General features: G+C 39.0%; 1 protein-coding gene across 1 annotated transcript in view; it reads left to right on the top strand.

Moving 5' to 3' along the window:
• The window catches only part of uba7 (ubiquitin-like modifier activating enzyme 7), a 37484-nt gene that overhangs the window by 20118 nt on the left and 1680 nt on the right, over positions 1–15686 (top strand). Inside the window, exons 22-23 of the mRNA XM_031301502.2 lie at positions 13596–13697; positions 14718–14800. Coding sequence (XP_031157362.1) covers positions 13596–13697; positions 14718–14800 — 185 coding nt within the window. The remainder of the gene's footprint in view (positions 1–13595; positions 13698–14717; positions 14801–15686) is intronic.

Raw genomic sequence — 15686 nt, 5'->3', positions numbered from 1 at the left:
TCGTCTCGGTTTAGGTGGTCTTGACTACAACACTGGGCATCAGGTGTTGCAGTTTATATGATCACTCAAAATGTATGTTGTTTATCACATTAAATATCTTGATTATCAATTCCAAACCAGAGCCTGACCCATAAATGCCAGGCCAATATTGTCGGTTGATATTAGCTTATCACAGGTATGTTGGTATCCGCATTTATGTTGGCCAATAAGTAACAAAAAGTTGCTGTGCTGAAATACCAAAATTAAGTCGTTTAGAACAGTGTTGCCATTACATCATCACATAACAGAATAACATAATGTTGAAGAACTATAAGGAATAAGGACACCCTGCTTGTGATTCTTGATCGATTTGTGAGTGCTGCAATGTAGGATGACTTTTCTTTACTGAAATGTGTAAATGAAAGTTAAGGATGTAAACATAGATTATTTAAAATAGCAGAAATTAGCACAAAGTATGAAAGTGGAAAAAAAGTCACATATCTTCTATTATCTCTCTAATCTGTCTAAGATCAGAGAAGGTTTTATTAGGCCCTCTTTGAAGCAAGAGCAGACGTGCAGCTGTGAAATATCACTGATCAGACATGCAGCATCAAGAGCTCAGCTTACTTTTGCAATGACTTAGACCTCTCCTCTCATGAGATCAGTCTCAGTTCATTAATATCAAGTAACAACACACTGGTAGTACTGGTGGCCCACCCGGTGTTCACCCAAAGTGGAGTGTATTTTATCCGCCACATCACAGCATTGCCAGATGTTTGGCAGTCATCGTAATGTAACCTGCATTATCACAACTCTGAAGGGGAAACGATATGTTAGTGAGATGGTTGTTGTGATTGAAGGCTTTTGGAAAAGGTGTTTTAGATGTGGTTGTGTACCACTCTGTCCACAGATAACTGTTTTACTCACAAACTCATTAACTAAAATACATTACTGCTCATTCTCCCACCATGCAAACCCTTTTCCAGAAATTGTTGCTTTAAAGCAGCTGTTTCCCAAAATAGGAAGTTCCCCTGGCCTTCCCCTGCTGCTCTTATGGAGGCAGAAATATGTAAACAAGCGAGAGGCTGTCCTTGTCTGCTCAACACTGCGATTCTTTAGTATGTTTTCCTTCTTGTGTTTATCAAGGGGGGGGGGGGCAAGGCACAGGCCATTAAAGGAGTAGCAAGTCTGGCAAGCTCACAGAGATTGATATCTCTAAAATGGCTAGAAATGTTCATCATCACATATCCATGAAAAGCTTGTTGTTACTTGGCTCAGATGTTGCTGACACAGTTTTGAAGCTGCAGTTTTTAAGTTAGAATATTAGACTCTACTCTCGAACCCCTATTTGTCATTGTATTTAAAAGATTTACTGAAACTCTAACACATGAAACTTTCCAGCTCATATAAAATAACTGCAAAATACAGCATGACAAACATTCTCATTTCTCACTGATATAGGACACGACTGTCCAGTGACATACAAAGCGTAAGTTTCCATTTAATGTAAGCTGCTCTAATCAATATATTGTATATTAACAGTGGGTCTAAATGTAATCTGTAATCTGAAAGGGGTTGCTTGTGATGAAGAACCCACAGAGAATTATCACCCTCAGCTTTACATGACATTTTAGTGTCTTTGAGGTTATTGTTTTGGTTGTACAGTCCGTAACTAACTGTTCTGCTTCACTCTCACTGTTCTCATCAACCCTGTTTCCAGCAGAAAAGACTGCATTGCTAGTTGTACAATACTGTAGGTAGTTAAAATCATATCATATACAGTGCATGCCTTGTTATTGCAGAAAACAAAACGTCACAAGAAACTAAAGGATATTTCAAGTTCAACATAGATTAATGAGTGCTGAGCTCCTGCAGCTGTAAATGAGCTGCAGCCTCAGTAAAACATGTGAAGTGAAACATCACCCGAGGCCAGGACAGAGGAGGACGTGTTATAGCTGGGTATTAAATAGCTCTATCCTCAACCCCTCCAGCAGCTTGCCCAACTCTCTGTACCAGTATGCTGTCTTTACTTGTCTTCTAGGCTGCCTGCTGGTTGTTTGCCATGGAAATACTCCCTCTTCCATGTCTGTGCACACATCCTCCACACCCTAGTCTTAACTTCGTGCCCTTTCACGCTCCCTTTGTGCCCCTCTTCCCCAGCTTGCCCTTTCGGTCTCTAATTGAATTAGCAGTGTTGGAGGCAAGGCTCCTGATCTCAAGGAAGCCACTCCAAGGCCGATACTCACACTGGTTCTTTGTTAATTGCCTGCAGAAATGACAGCTATTTCCTGCCTTCACAGGAAGCCGTGTATTGAAACCAGATTTCCCAGTGAGCACTACGTGATCTTGCTGTATGGTCAGTAGAGCACCAGGAGGAAGCAGGGAGTGTTCATCTGCTCCAGCCTCTGTTTCAAATAACTTTTCATTCACAACTTGCTCATCAAAAAAGCCTACTTGCAACTGCTTACACACGTTTTCAAAACTATGTCGCCTTTTTTCAAAACTCTACACACAATTCCCAAAACTGCACACACAAAATGCAAAAAGCCTCACATCTCTTTCAAAATGAAACACTGCATTCAAAATGCCATAAGCACTCAAAATGAAGCATTTGCATCAAATGACAAACACTTTTTTCATAATAGTAAATTTTTGGATATACCATGTACACACTGTTGTTCTAAATCTAAAGTCTTTCCTAGGCTTATATCTACATTTAAAATGTTCTAGAGTGAAAGTAATCTGCTGAGAGTGTTTGAAAAGTGCACTGTAGTGGCCGGGTTGTTCAGTGGGTAGAGCAGGTGCACATATACTTGGAGGTTTATGCCTCGACGCAGAGGTCCAGGTTTCGAATCCGACCTGTGACGATTTCCTGCATGTCTTTCCCCCTCTCTCTCGCTCCCCTTTCTCACCTAGCTGTCCTATCAAATAAAGGCAGAAAAGCCCAAAAAGTAATCTTTAAAAAAGAAAAGTGCACTGTAAACAATGCAATGTTACAGTAAAACAGAAAATATTTATTGGGCAAAACATTACGTTTGTAAGAGTAGCACAGTGTTGTATACAGTAGCATGAAACAAGAAAATAAAACTACAAACATACTGTATGTAAACCAAAGGTATCATTTTTAGAATAAAGCTGATGCCATGGCTGATCCACGGACAGTGGTGTGGGCGGGGACACCTCAAGGGGCCTGGTCTATTTGCATATTTCATTTAACAACATTTAACATTTAGATTTAGATTTAATATTTAGAATTAACATTTTACTTTTTTATTTTACTTTTATAAACATATTGTTAACAAGTTGTTTTATACGAATTTCTTTCTCACAGTAAATGTGAGGAAATTAGCTAAATGTGTGGAAAGTGAGCTAAATAATCAAAATATATCAGCTATAAAATTGTATCTGAATTTTTACATTTGGCGCCTCATAGTTATATGTTTTAACCTGCAAAACCTGCAGCTACTCTATTTGTGATTTGAGCACTTATATAATTGAAGGTTGCACATATGTCACACAAATAACAGGGACTGGCTTAAAGAGAGAATGAGAACAACAAAGGGGGAGATTTACCTCACATGTGGTTAAATCTGTGCTGGCCTTCGCACTGTGCCAGTAAAGAAACAGGGTGAACATGATCCAAGGCACTCTGTACTCCTCCGGGAGCTCCAGCATGGAGCTCCATTGTGCACTTCGTAACTCAAGACCCAGACATGAATAGTGCTCACGGGATAATGAGTAGAAGGCCTAGATGGCTTGTGCCTTCTGTCCTCCAGGTTTTTTGTTGTTGGTGTTATTGTGTGGATGGCCTATTGTTTTTAAGTCATCTGTTGTTTTACATGCATTGTTCCGTCACTGCTGTTCTTTCGTTCCGCACAGATCATTAACTTCCCATTTGTGTCATCATAAACAATATTATGTCTGTACACGGGTTGTTTATTGATGTAGCATCAGATAGAGATGGTTATCATCTAGAGAACAGATTATTTCCTTATATTTATGTATATGTAGTATGGCTCAGCATGTCCGCTCCCCATTTAGCCAAATTACTGTAAAAAGCCAGAGGCATTTGGTAGTTAGCAGCTCTTTCAAATAGCCCTCAAACATATCTCCTCATCTCATACATATTTAAGCCACAGGCCAGATTCTTTAATGAGAAACACAATAACAGAATTACTTTTTAATTAGACGGAGTTCCCACACTTCATCTAGCTGAATCAGGGTTCAAACCTCTGTGTTGACACTGAGGCCACATTCACCTCTTTGAAGGGTACTTGAGCAAGGCAGTGAATCCCAACCTGCTTCTAGAGGCACTACTGTAGTTGACCCTGACTCCTGACCTTCCTGGAGGAGCTCATATTCAATTGCTGTTTCCTTGAATAGAGTACAACAATTTAGGAAAGAGCTTAAATTAGTAATTTAAACCCCCCTCCCCTTCACAGCTAATCAAAGTTTAGCAATCATAACTAACCACAGCAGGTCAAGCTTTGGATTTCTCCATGTTAAAGAGTTGTGCATGGGGCTCTAGAAGCTATACCCATACAAAGTTTAGAGGGTGCATGGTGTCTTTTTTGTGCCTAAAATAAAAGAGAAAAGGTGTCAGGTTCAGACTAAACACTGTGTATATATGCTATAATGTAAGCTATGCTGTGTTTTCAACTCATCCAGCTAAAGTTAGCTTAATAAGCTTGATGGCTACAGCTGATAGAAATTCTGAGCAACTGTTTTTTTTTATTTTTTTTTTTATTTTAGCTGGCAAAATCAACAGTCATTTGCTAGAAATGAGGCCTGCTTGTTTTCCTCTGTCTTAAATCAAGGACACTTTTTTTTTTTAATTACTCCAGATTTATTTATATTTTTGGGGAATTTTAGGCCTTTATTTGATAGGACAGCTGAAGACATGAAAGGGGAGAGAGAGGGGGAATGACATGCAGCAAAGGCCCGAGGTCCAACCCCGGCCCGCTGTGTCGAGGAGTAAACCTCTACATATGGGCCCGATTACTCCAGATTTTAAGTGGCGAATCTGCCACTGTTAACTGCATATGTTCCATGTGAGAATGGAAAGCTTGAGAGGCATACTAACAATAACTAAAGCTTAAACAATCAGTCATTTACGCCGTACTTAATGGAGAAATTATTTGTACAGCCTTTACCAATATCTAAAGCTGATTTTAATTGAATTCAAGGTGTAAGATGAGAGCCTAATACTACTGCTGTGGATTATTTTTCATGCAGGAAGAGATAATAAAGCTGGCTTTATCAGGCATGTTCTAAATGTCTTTTATTGACATTGTATTGGTTATGATACCTCAGCTGTGTGCTGTAATAATAAGTTCACTTTGTTCTTCTGCAGTGTTGAACACATGTCTCTCTAGATTCAGTGGAATGATAAATACACCTGAAAGCAGATACAATTATTATGTCTTTAATTTGATTTTCATACAAGTATACACTCTCTCAAATATAACTTGAAGGAGCATATTTATCTATTTTATTTCTGGTTTGTATAGAGGATCCACTTATTAGAGGTCTCTGTCCTCCTGCTCTGTCATTAAAGCACCAATGCTAGCAGGAGATGGGCTGCAGGTTTCACATTTGTGACATTCAATTTAAGTTCCTAGGCTGTTCCTGATGTCATGAGTTTACAAATTTACACATTAACTCTGAATTCTACAGGCCTTCTGTTATGTCTTTCTTCCTTTTTCCACTTCCTTTCTCTAACAACAGGAACCGTTACCTCATACATATACACAAAGCCTCCCAGCTTATATGTCTAACGTCAAATGTGGCTAATTGTGCAGGACAGTCTGTCTGCTTGTTTTCGGTCTGCAGACTGCATGTTGTTCTGCCTAACAGTATGTATACAGTGCACATGAGGCAGTGACTAATCATGTCCAGGTTCTGTTATGGAAATAGAAATAAAGTAACTTTTTACTGGTCATAAAAGCCACATGAATGTGCTCATAAAGAACTTGGAACAGTTTACATACATCCACAGACTGGAACTGCAGGGTTATTAATCCTAATGAGTGTTTATCATGGATTTTATTAATTCTATGCTTAACAAGCAAATTAATGGTTTTGCCTTTGTAATGCATGATACAGGAACTTACACCAGTTTGGCAAAGCTGATCTCAGTCATCTTTAGGCTCAGTTGAAATCAAAACTATGGCTATATTGTGTTTCATGTTTACAGCCAAAAGAAGCCCGTCATTGGTGAGTAAGGAATCACCAAGGTGATTACAATTTATACTGAGGGGGACACAAATGACTGTACCAAATGTTCTGGCAACCCATCCAATAGTTGCTGAAACACTTCACTTAAAACCACAAATGTCAAGCTGATGGTGGCACTAGAGGAAATCCCCAAAGTCATTAGAATTCAACATCTCTTTTTCTACGTGTGCAAATCACAGTTAAGATTGGGGTTAACATGGGATGCTGGCTTAAAGTAAGCAATGTTTCCTCTGCTGTATCTGGGCAGATGCAGCTTTAATTGGCCCCCATTATGTATTCAGTGCCTTGTGAGCGCTATTGATGTCTCATGTGTCTTATTTGTTTGTGTCCAACATCAGATAACCTTACAGCTTATTAACTGCTGACAGGAATTGGACATCATATTGACCCACAGATATCAATAACTTGCTCCAGTGACATACTGCATTGCACCACGTAACCAAATAGTGTGACCTTTGGTTACTAAAGCCTTTTTATCACTGCTACAAACTGGGATGTAGCAACAGAGGACACATACAGTATATTCAGAGTTGTGTGTTGTTATAAATTGATCCATGTGAATGAAACATTTGCAGATGTGTGTCCCAATTCCATACTACATACCAATAAACAGTATGTGCTATATTCAATTTAATTTATTTATAGTGTCAAATCATAACAGGAGTTATCTCATGACACTTTACAGATAGAGTAGGTCTAGACCACGCTCTATAATTTACAAAGACCCAACAATTCCCCCCAAGAGCAAGCATTTGGTGCGACAGTGGCAAGGAAAAAATTCCTTTAAACAGGCAGAAACCTCATCTGCCGCTGCCGGTTGGGACACAGAGACACTGATACAGATATACAGAAATGATCATTAATAATGTTTACTAACTGTTAGTAATGCTATAATTTATGTTATTTTAACAGTTTATTGTTGCACACATCATAACATTTGATATATTATATACATTTATTTTACACATGTAAAGTAAGTAATTAATATACTTTATAACATTACTAATAATTAATAAACATTATAAATCATAATGTCATTGTTTGTGACCAGTAAAATAACTATTAGCTAAAGTTTAGTTTACTATCAATTTACCATTTATTAATGATGGTTATTATAAAGTGTTTAAAAAGTGTTTTATTAGTGTATTATTCCATCTTAAAATATTCCCAATCATCTTACAATAAAATTAATTTCAAATTAATAAAGAACTTACATGTATTACAAATGTTTGGAATTAAGTAAGAGGCTCTATCACCCATAATCCGTGGTCTTGTGTTGGGACTATCAGATGCATCACTTTGAAGCATTTTGATCATAATTCATTGCTTTATAACTGCGACTTTGTCTCTCTGAGTGTCTCTGCAGGCTCCAGCATGTCAGTGGGCCATTTGTATTAGAGGAGCATTTTATTGACTCAGTCCTTCTGCCCCAGGTCATTTTCAGTCATGCGGAGTGTTGTTTTCTTCTCATTTGAAAGACAATCAATCACATTGACATTCTGTTTGCTGTTTTACACGTCAATGAAAGCCTTTCAAAAGCAATGGGCTGCTTTTAATCTGAGTGTCCAACTCGGCACTCTCCTGAGAAGTGTTTGCATGCTGCTGCTGCTGCCTCTGCTGCTCCTCCTCGCACCAGTCAGAAGTCATCCTTCAAAACATACAGTTTACAATTTTAACAACGTATAATACTGATTTTAAATGCATTTAGTTTGGTGTATTGTTTTAATGTATTTTAATGTCTTTGAGAGGAGTGTAGGGCTGGATTCTCTGGGGTGTTAGAAATACTTGCAGTGAGCTGCAGGGAGCAGTTGGAGGTCCCAGCCATCTGTTTCTTCATTGAAGTCCAAAGGGAGTGGTAATCAATAGTGACCAGGTAGCAGATGACACTCCTGATCAGACAAAGGGCACACTGTATGTAAAAGTACTGTTGTTCCTTAAAAATAGGCCATACAAGAAAACATGTTCCTGTAGATATAGGTAAACTGCACTTCACCAGCATAATTTCTGATTACAGTAAATCTTCCTCAAAACAGGATTCACATATAATATTACAATGGAACCAGAACCAGAGATGGCATCTTTTTTATTCCACACTTTCTTCTTCCTTCTTTAAACTGCCTACATTACCAACAATGCAACTTGACTGAGATTCGGGTGTGTTGTAGCAGCCAATGTGTCCTCAAGCCGCTAGCTTCAGGCAAAAATGAGGCGCTACAGAGGTCTGGCAGGAAGTTCCAACTTATCTCTCTTAGTAAACATAAACATAGTTTAATGGAATTATACTGTTTTACAATTTTGTAACAATTTACTAAACAAACAGAAGAAAGGACATGTTATGCAGTGTTATACTTGATTTTGATTTCATGGGATTTAACATTTTTACTGCTTTATTGTCAGTTGTAACATCTTATACATACAAAAGTAGTTGCGTAGTGCATCACTTCATGCTTATCTACAATGATCAGCATCAAGCATCAGATCAGTCTGCAAAGTCTGTATCACTTTCTGTGTTACTTCTTATTGAACACAAGCACACACACAGAAGAACCGGTAAAAGGACACAAATATTAAAGGTGCTGTAGAATACATTCACAAAATCATGCACCAGTGACACAGGTCTTCACAATAGAAAACACAGTAGGCCTACTCAGTTCTCAGATATATTAGTACCTTGTAAACTATTTACAGCCGTGAGTTTACATCCATAGATGTTGTGATGCCATTGGCAGTATCACCATCAGCTCTGTGCAGTAGGTATGACGGAAGGTTAATTGATACTGGATGGGTGAAGAGGAAATTGATAGTCCACTTATGTTTTCAGTAAATGCAGTGGTTGTTTGAAATATGAAAAATACTTCCTGGATTTAGTTGTAATGAATGTTGTTTTTCTCTGTTGTGACTGTTTTTAAGACTCTTTGTAATGCTGTTGTAACTAGAATTGTTTAAAACTATTTATCTCATACAGCAGCGATGATATATATTCAAATGACTTTACATTTTAAAGAAGATAAAGTACCAGCTCATCTTGTGATACTATGTGAAGTAATCCTTTAACCCAGCAAAAAAGACAAACCTGTATGCTTTAAAAAAAGACTGACTATCTACGATTTTACTTTTTCCCCAGTGTATCTGAAATAACCTTGGTGCATACCTGCTTGTACTGCAATAACAGCATATACGGTAGTCACCTTGACTACCATATGTTTAGAAATATGGCTTGACTTTGAGGCTCAGTCAAGGACTAATCTCGGACGTGATGTCTTAGTGAAATCAACCAGATTGTCCACAAGATAAAATCTAAGGCAAGCTAAAGGAGATTAAGATGAAAATATATGAAAAGACCACACAGACCCTCCATCTGCCTCCCCTAAAGCTCACTTTGAAGCCCTCCAAAGGGAAATAGTTGCCTTTGAAGAAACAGGCCTCTAGCCACAACGGGTTATAAAAATGTTTCCACTGTTGGGATTCTGTACAGATAATGAAGCTGAGGCAGGAGCGTGCCCCAGCAGTGCTGTTTCTTGTGGCAGACTGCAGGGAGGAGGACTTGTCGAGGCTTCCTGTCTCCAAAAATGTTCCATTGTCTTAAAGGGCAAGATTAAAAACTCACTTTATGATAACACTCCACGTGCAGTGACCTGTGCAAAGTGACCAGCATGACTGTGTTCTCTGAAGAGGGCACAATCAGACTTGGATTCATTCTACCTCCTTATCAGGTTCACTTGGCTGAACTTCCTCTGCACTACATTCCCATGGCCTCATGTATATATCTGCAGTCAGAGGCATCTATTTTTGGATTCAGCAGCCCTTGTTATCATAAGAGTCTTTTTATTCTATTGTGTATCAGGTCCTATGTTGTTAAACTGCCTTAGTGAGTGGGTGATTCTAACACTGTTTATATTGAAAGAACCTAAACCTGATTTTAAAATGTAAATGTAAAATGTGAATTTAAAGTGGCTATATGGCTTTCAGTTTGTGTTGATTCTAGCAGCCACTTTGAACAAAAGCGGTAGTGTTTTTACCACACCTGCTGTCGTAAAGGTCTTTTTTATACGGTGCTGTATTACCCACTGTATTACTGAGTTAGAGTTACCGTGAGGTCATATAGTTGTGATGAATTTTTTGCTCAGACAGGAAATCATTAATTTACAATAAGAGAATATGTCACAGATGCATGGTTGCATTTCAAGTGTTGCATACGGTAACCTAGCCTACTTTGAATGTATCGTGAGCTAAACCAGGTATATAACGTTATCACTGTAACTGTGTCACGAGCCAAAGCATTAAGAGTTAGTTGTAGCAACCAACGTAATAATAACTTCGTTTCATGAAACCCACGGATGCTTTACAAAGGTACAGGGGGACAAGGGAAAAGAAAATAGTAGGGCAACACATACACGGACTAAAAGGATAAACGTCCACACTAAATGGAAGGGGGATGTATGTCATTGTGTTCCTTTATTGTTTTGGAAAGACCAGCTGCGTCATGTTTTAGGGGGAAGTTCAAAGCTCCATTTATAATACAGACTACAATATGTGGACAGCAGATGAGAGATTTGGCTGTCCTCCAACAACAGACTAGACAGAGTATAAACTTATATGTCCACCACTGTGGCTTTACTCCAGGCCTGTGAAGCATCACAGGTGACCTCTCATACATACAGTAATGCTACATTTTAAGACAACCTTGCCCAGCTTTAATCATTCTCATGAACTGGTTCATATGAAAACAGCCTGTATTATGTTAAATCTGTTTAGTAGATTTTCCTTTTGATTCTTTTTTGTGACAGCAGTGTCCGCCTTGAGCATGTTTGGTTTATTATTAAAATATAACAGTGGCTACAGATGTGTCTATATATAGCACAATAACTGCATTTGGGCTCCCAAAAAAGCAGATTTAGTTATTTTCCACACTGGTAATTTGGTTCAATGTTACTGTGAGAGGAAAACAATAGCTTTTTGCTTCACAATCCTGCTCTTTTTCCAGAGATAACTGTTTCATTGGGCAATTTTAGTTTTTTTATGGTAGAGGTTTCATGACAAAAAGATACTGTCGTTGTGATTGTGGGAAACCATTTTTAATTGTTTCCAGCAGCCAGTTTGGTTCCAGCGTTCTTGCTTATTTTTTCTCTCCGCTGTAGTGTTGAATAGTTGACGTCACTCTACACACGGACTGATGGGGTAGTAGATTGGCTTCAGGTTCCTGCTAGAGTTGTGCAACAGATATGGGAGAGAAAAATAGCCTGCATGCCTGCTTAGCATTGTGTAAAATCAGCATCTGTACACAAAAGCAAACTGGCATGGAACCACTGAATGAAAGAGGTCCATTTTCTGTCTAATAAGTCTGACAATAACTTTGCTATTGCATGGTAATTTTGTACTTCAAGTGCATTTCAGGCTTAAGTTATGTTCTGCCAATAGGAAGTTTGAAGTTATACTGATAATTTACTCGGCATAACCATTAAAGAAGCTAACATAACCACGGGTAAGAAATGCATCTTGCAAACAAAACATGCTTTGTCTGAAAATGGGACAAAGGACCCAGACACCCTGTCAGACTTGAGGAGAAGTATGCCTCGAGTGTGTCTCCATAACCCCAAACCCCATAAGTGGTGGGAGTTGTGAGGGGTAGTCGAGAAGTTCCCCTTGGCTGCTGGAGCAGAGATAATTGGACCCAGGTTTAGCCAGAGTTTAAGTATTCACATCTCGAGCCAAGTTTTGATCTTCACAACTTCTCTCGCCAGACAGCGCCTGTGTGATCAGGGTTGTCTGACTACGTGACACATATTGACAAGGAAGGAATCCTGACTCATTTCAGGTCAGGTGATGTTTTCTCCTGAGGTCCTACACAGGTGGATTATAATGTTTATGGTAAACATGTGGTGGCATGTGAAAACCAGTATCTGTCCATTGACAGAAGAAACGTTGTTTGCAGGGGTTTGAATTGATCTGTCTGGGTGTCAGGACTTTGTGCTCAGTATTTGTTTAAAGGTCATAGTTCGATCCTATAGGAATAGTAACTTAGAGGACACTGAGTTGCTGTTGGGTCATCCGTCTCATGAGCTTGAGGGCTGTGACGCATTACTGTAGAGTACTGTGTTTGTAAAGTTTTCTCGATGAATGACATTGGTTAAGCTTCATTTATCGGTTAATGTTTTGCAATTTTGAAATACTTTTTAGTCCAAATATCCATCCCCAGAGCCCAAAGTAATGTCTTCAAATTGACAGAAAACTCAAAGATGTTTTGATACTAGTGCTGATATGATAACAAGGTATACTAAAATTAAACATTTTTTTGATACCTCGCTTTGAGAAAATTTATGTATTTCTACAAAACCCTATTTTTTAAGAATTATTTAGTACAAGCTTTGATTTAAATCAGGAACTACAGTACTAGTCAAATGTTTGGACACACTTTGTTACTGTATCTGATTAAAGAATAAGTAAACAAGATCAAAAATGTGACCAGATGTTCTATGCCAGCTTTCAGTACATGGTTTGGATGCTCTTGTGACACATGTTGGTCAGTACAAAAATAGCGTTGATGTTAAATGCACAGTCCCATTATCAGAATGACCATAGATTAATTTTCAATTTTTTAACTTAATGATAATTGGAAAAAAATGTTTCAGCACATTGTACATCTATCAGCAAAAGAGGACTGCAGGTAAAAGCTGCTATTCCCAGTCTAAAAACCCACAGTCTACTTAACACAGCAGACTGAAAGGACGACTGGAAATTCTGACTGAAAATGGCCCCTCAAAGCTCAATCTTCAGCTACTTGAAGTGCAATCTGGCAGGGTGTCTGGAAAAATTCCTATGTTGTTATTTCACTGCCTGGAGCAAGACCTTTATATTCACAGAAATGCAGTTTTTTATAAGAAACATTCTTCAACTTTTTCTCAAGTTGCACGAATATCATCTGCCCCAAACTGCACTGACATGGCTGCATGTATTTGTTTTACTAGCACAGGACAATGGTAAAACTGGTAAATCAAGTAAGTCTTATAGATGGAAACCTGAGAAAAGCAAGAGGGTCACTTCATCACACATAAGGAAGCACCTTCTTGACCTCATCACAGCTTGTTCGGGTCCACACCGTAGCTTTCAGAGGGCTGCTGATTGTTCTCAGCTGCTTTATAACACAGTGATGAAACATGCCGCCCCTTTGTCTGTGAGTGTCCAGGACTCTTGTTATGGACCCAACATTTTCTGCACATCCCTCATAGCAAGTAGTACTTAGTCTGTCAACTCTGTGTGTGTGTGTGTGTGTGTGTGTGTGTGTGTGTGTGTGTGTGTGTGTGTGTGTGTGTGTGTGTGTGTGTGTGCATGTGTGTGCATGTGCGTGTGCGCGTTGATGTATGTGATGTGTCTATCGGCAGGTCGCAGGAAAGAAATACACCCTGTGGGATGACTTCCTCGTTGAGGGCAGACGTGGCGGTCAGCAGGAAATGACTTTGCGAGATCTGTTCCAGTATATCAAGGTACGGCCTCCTTATTTCTCTCAGGAAGGAAACACACACTTTCTTCACAACCGGTGCTACTGAGTACACATTTTATGCATATTTTTTTTTTTTTTATCCCTAAACTTGTTCACCTTCCTCCAGTGCACACAATGCTTTTTCTTTAAAGGCCTCTACGTATCTTCATACAACCTAGATTTAATGATTCGTAAGAAATGTCATTAGATGGGTAAACTGAGATTGTTTGAAACAACTGGATTACATATTGTGTTTTTAATACCTAAGATACTGCTTTGTACAAAATGAACAGTGGATAAAGTGGGAATGTCAGGACTGTTCCAATCGAAGTCAAATTGTTGGACAGGTGACATGAGTTTCCACGATACTGCCAAACTGTCACTTCCACCATCCTAAATATCATACTGTTTGTTTTTCTGACTATATATTGAAAATAGTTGAGCACAAGCTGGTTGATTAGGTGATTGCACCCTAGTGTCCCAGAATAAAATGTACACTTATAGAAGACACTTTTACCAATCCCAATTGTAGCCAGGATATGTGTCTGCGTGTCCTGTAAAGTAGTAGTAAATGTGATGTAGTATAAACCCACCCTATTGCTCTTACATACTCAGTACAGTGTCTTTATAATACGATATAGGTCATTTGCAACAGAAATGTCTGAGCACATGACTCCTTGCCTGTTTTTTTTTATGCATGCACGTTCTTTCCCTGAACAGACGTTAGAATTATTGATCCTGTTGGAGTTTGTTCTAAGGAGGCAAAGGGAAAATAAATTGGCAAGTGATCATATTTGCTCCAGGTTTTGTTTAACCTATGACTGGCCGGGTTCCCCTTGGTTTGTTTGTGGAGACACGGAGGAGCTTCCTGAACTGCTGAAGGGGTTTGAGGCCACAGGTCATCATCAGCTCTGCGGACTGCTGATCTCTGCATAATGCATGCAGGCAATACTCTACTCTCATTTCTTTGTATGCAGTCTGTTATATTGTACTGTATATTTAACTAAATAATTTCTTTGTACAGAATAAATATAGCTTGACCATCTGCGGCCTATACTACGGAAGAGCTATGTTATACATGGGGCAAGAAGAGAGGCTCAATCTGAGGTATGTCTAGCCAAGACAAAGATACAATGCAATTTTGCATATGCATGGCTACACACGGAACGCTACCCAGGGCACATAAACAATCACAATAAGCAGCCTCCCCTTTGTTTAGAGGCTAATGGCAGGATGAGGTGTTTCCTCCGAGCTTGTGAGCAGAGAACATGTTGACACACTAAATGCATCACTGAACACTGTCGAGTGAGACCGATCCTCCTCGGGTTGCCTTCTGTTTGTGGACAAGAGTTAAAGAGTTAAATTAGTGTGAACCTTTTTTTTTCTGGCATCTGAGAAGCCACGTTTTTTTTGGGCCTTTTCAGCGCTGCAGCATTTCATAAGCCCCAGGGTGTTTGAATTTTATCAGGTGCCTCATGCTGTGAACTCCTCATCAATAACTAAAATACAGCAGAATATGCACCCTCAGGGATGTTTCCATTCCATGTAACTGTAATAAATCAGGTTTAACATAGACATTTTACAAGCAATGGTTTACTGAGTAAATTGAAATATTTGATTGTAATTGTTCAATGCTCAAATCTTGCTGTGAGGCCTTCATGTTCAAGTCTCTGGGTAGTTGGTGTTGTGGTTAGATTAAGCTGCAGGGGGAGAAGGGCAGAGAGCTGGCCATGTGGACACACATGACAAATGCTCTCTTCAGTAGTCACCTCCTCTGCAATCACCCTGCTCCAAGCTTCCTGTGTTGGGCTAGTGAGGGGGAACTTGAAACCTAAAAACTCAGATAACATTCAACATCATTTAATTGTATAGCTGCTATTACTCTACATTTTTGTTATTGTCAAAGATTCCCATGAAAAGACCAAAGCCAACATTTTGGTTCTCAATACCGTTTGGACTTCCCAACCCTTTCTGTGGCCCCAATCCCATTCAT

This window comes from Sander lucioperca, chromosome 6 (genome assembly GCF_008315115.2).
Source record: "Sander lucioperca isolate FBNREF2018 chromosome 6, SLUC_FBN_1.2, whole genome shotgun sequence".
NCBI lineage: Eukaryota > Metazoa > Chordata > Actinopteri > Perciformes > Percidae > Sander > Sander lucioperca.
This window is presented reverse-complemented; position numbering and strand designations above follow the sequence as displayed.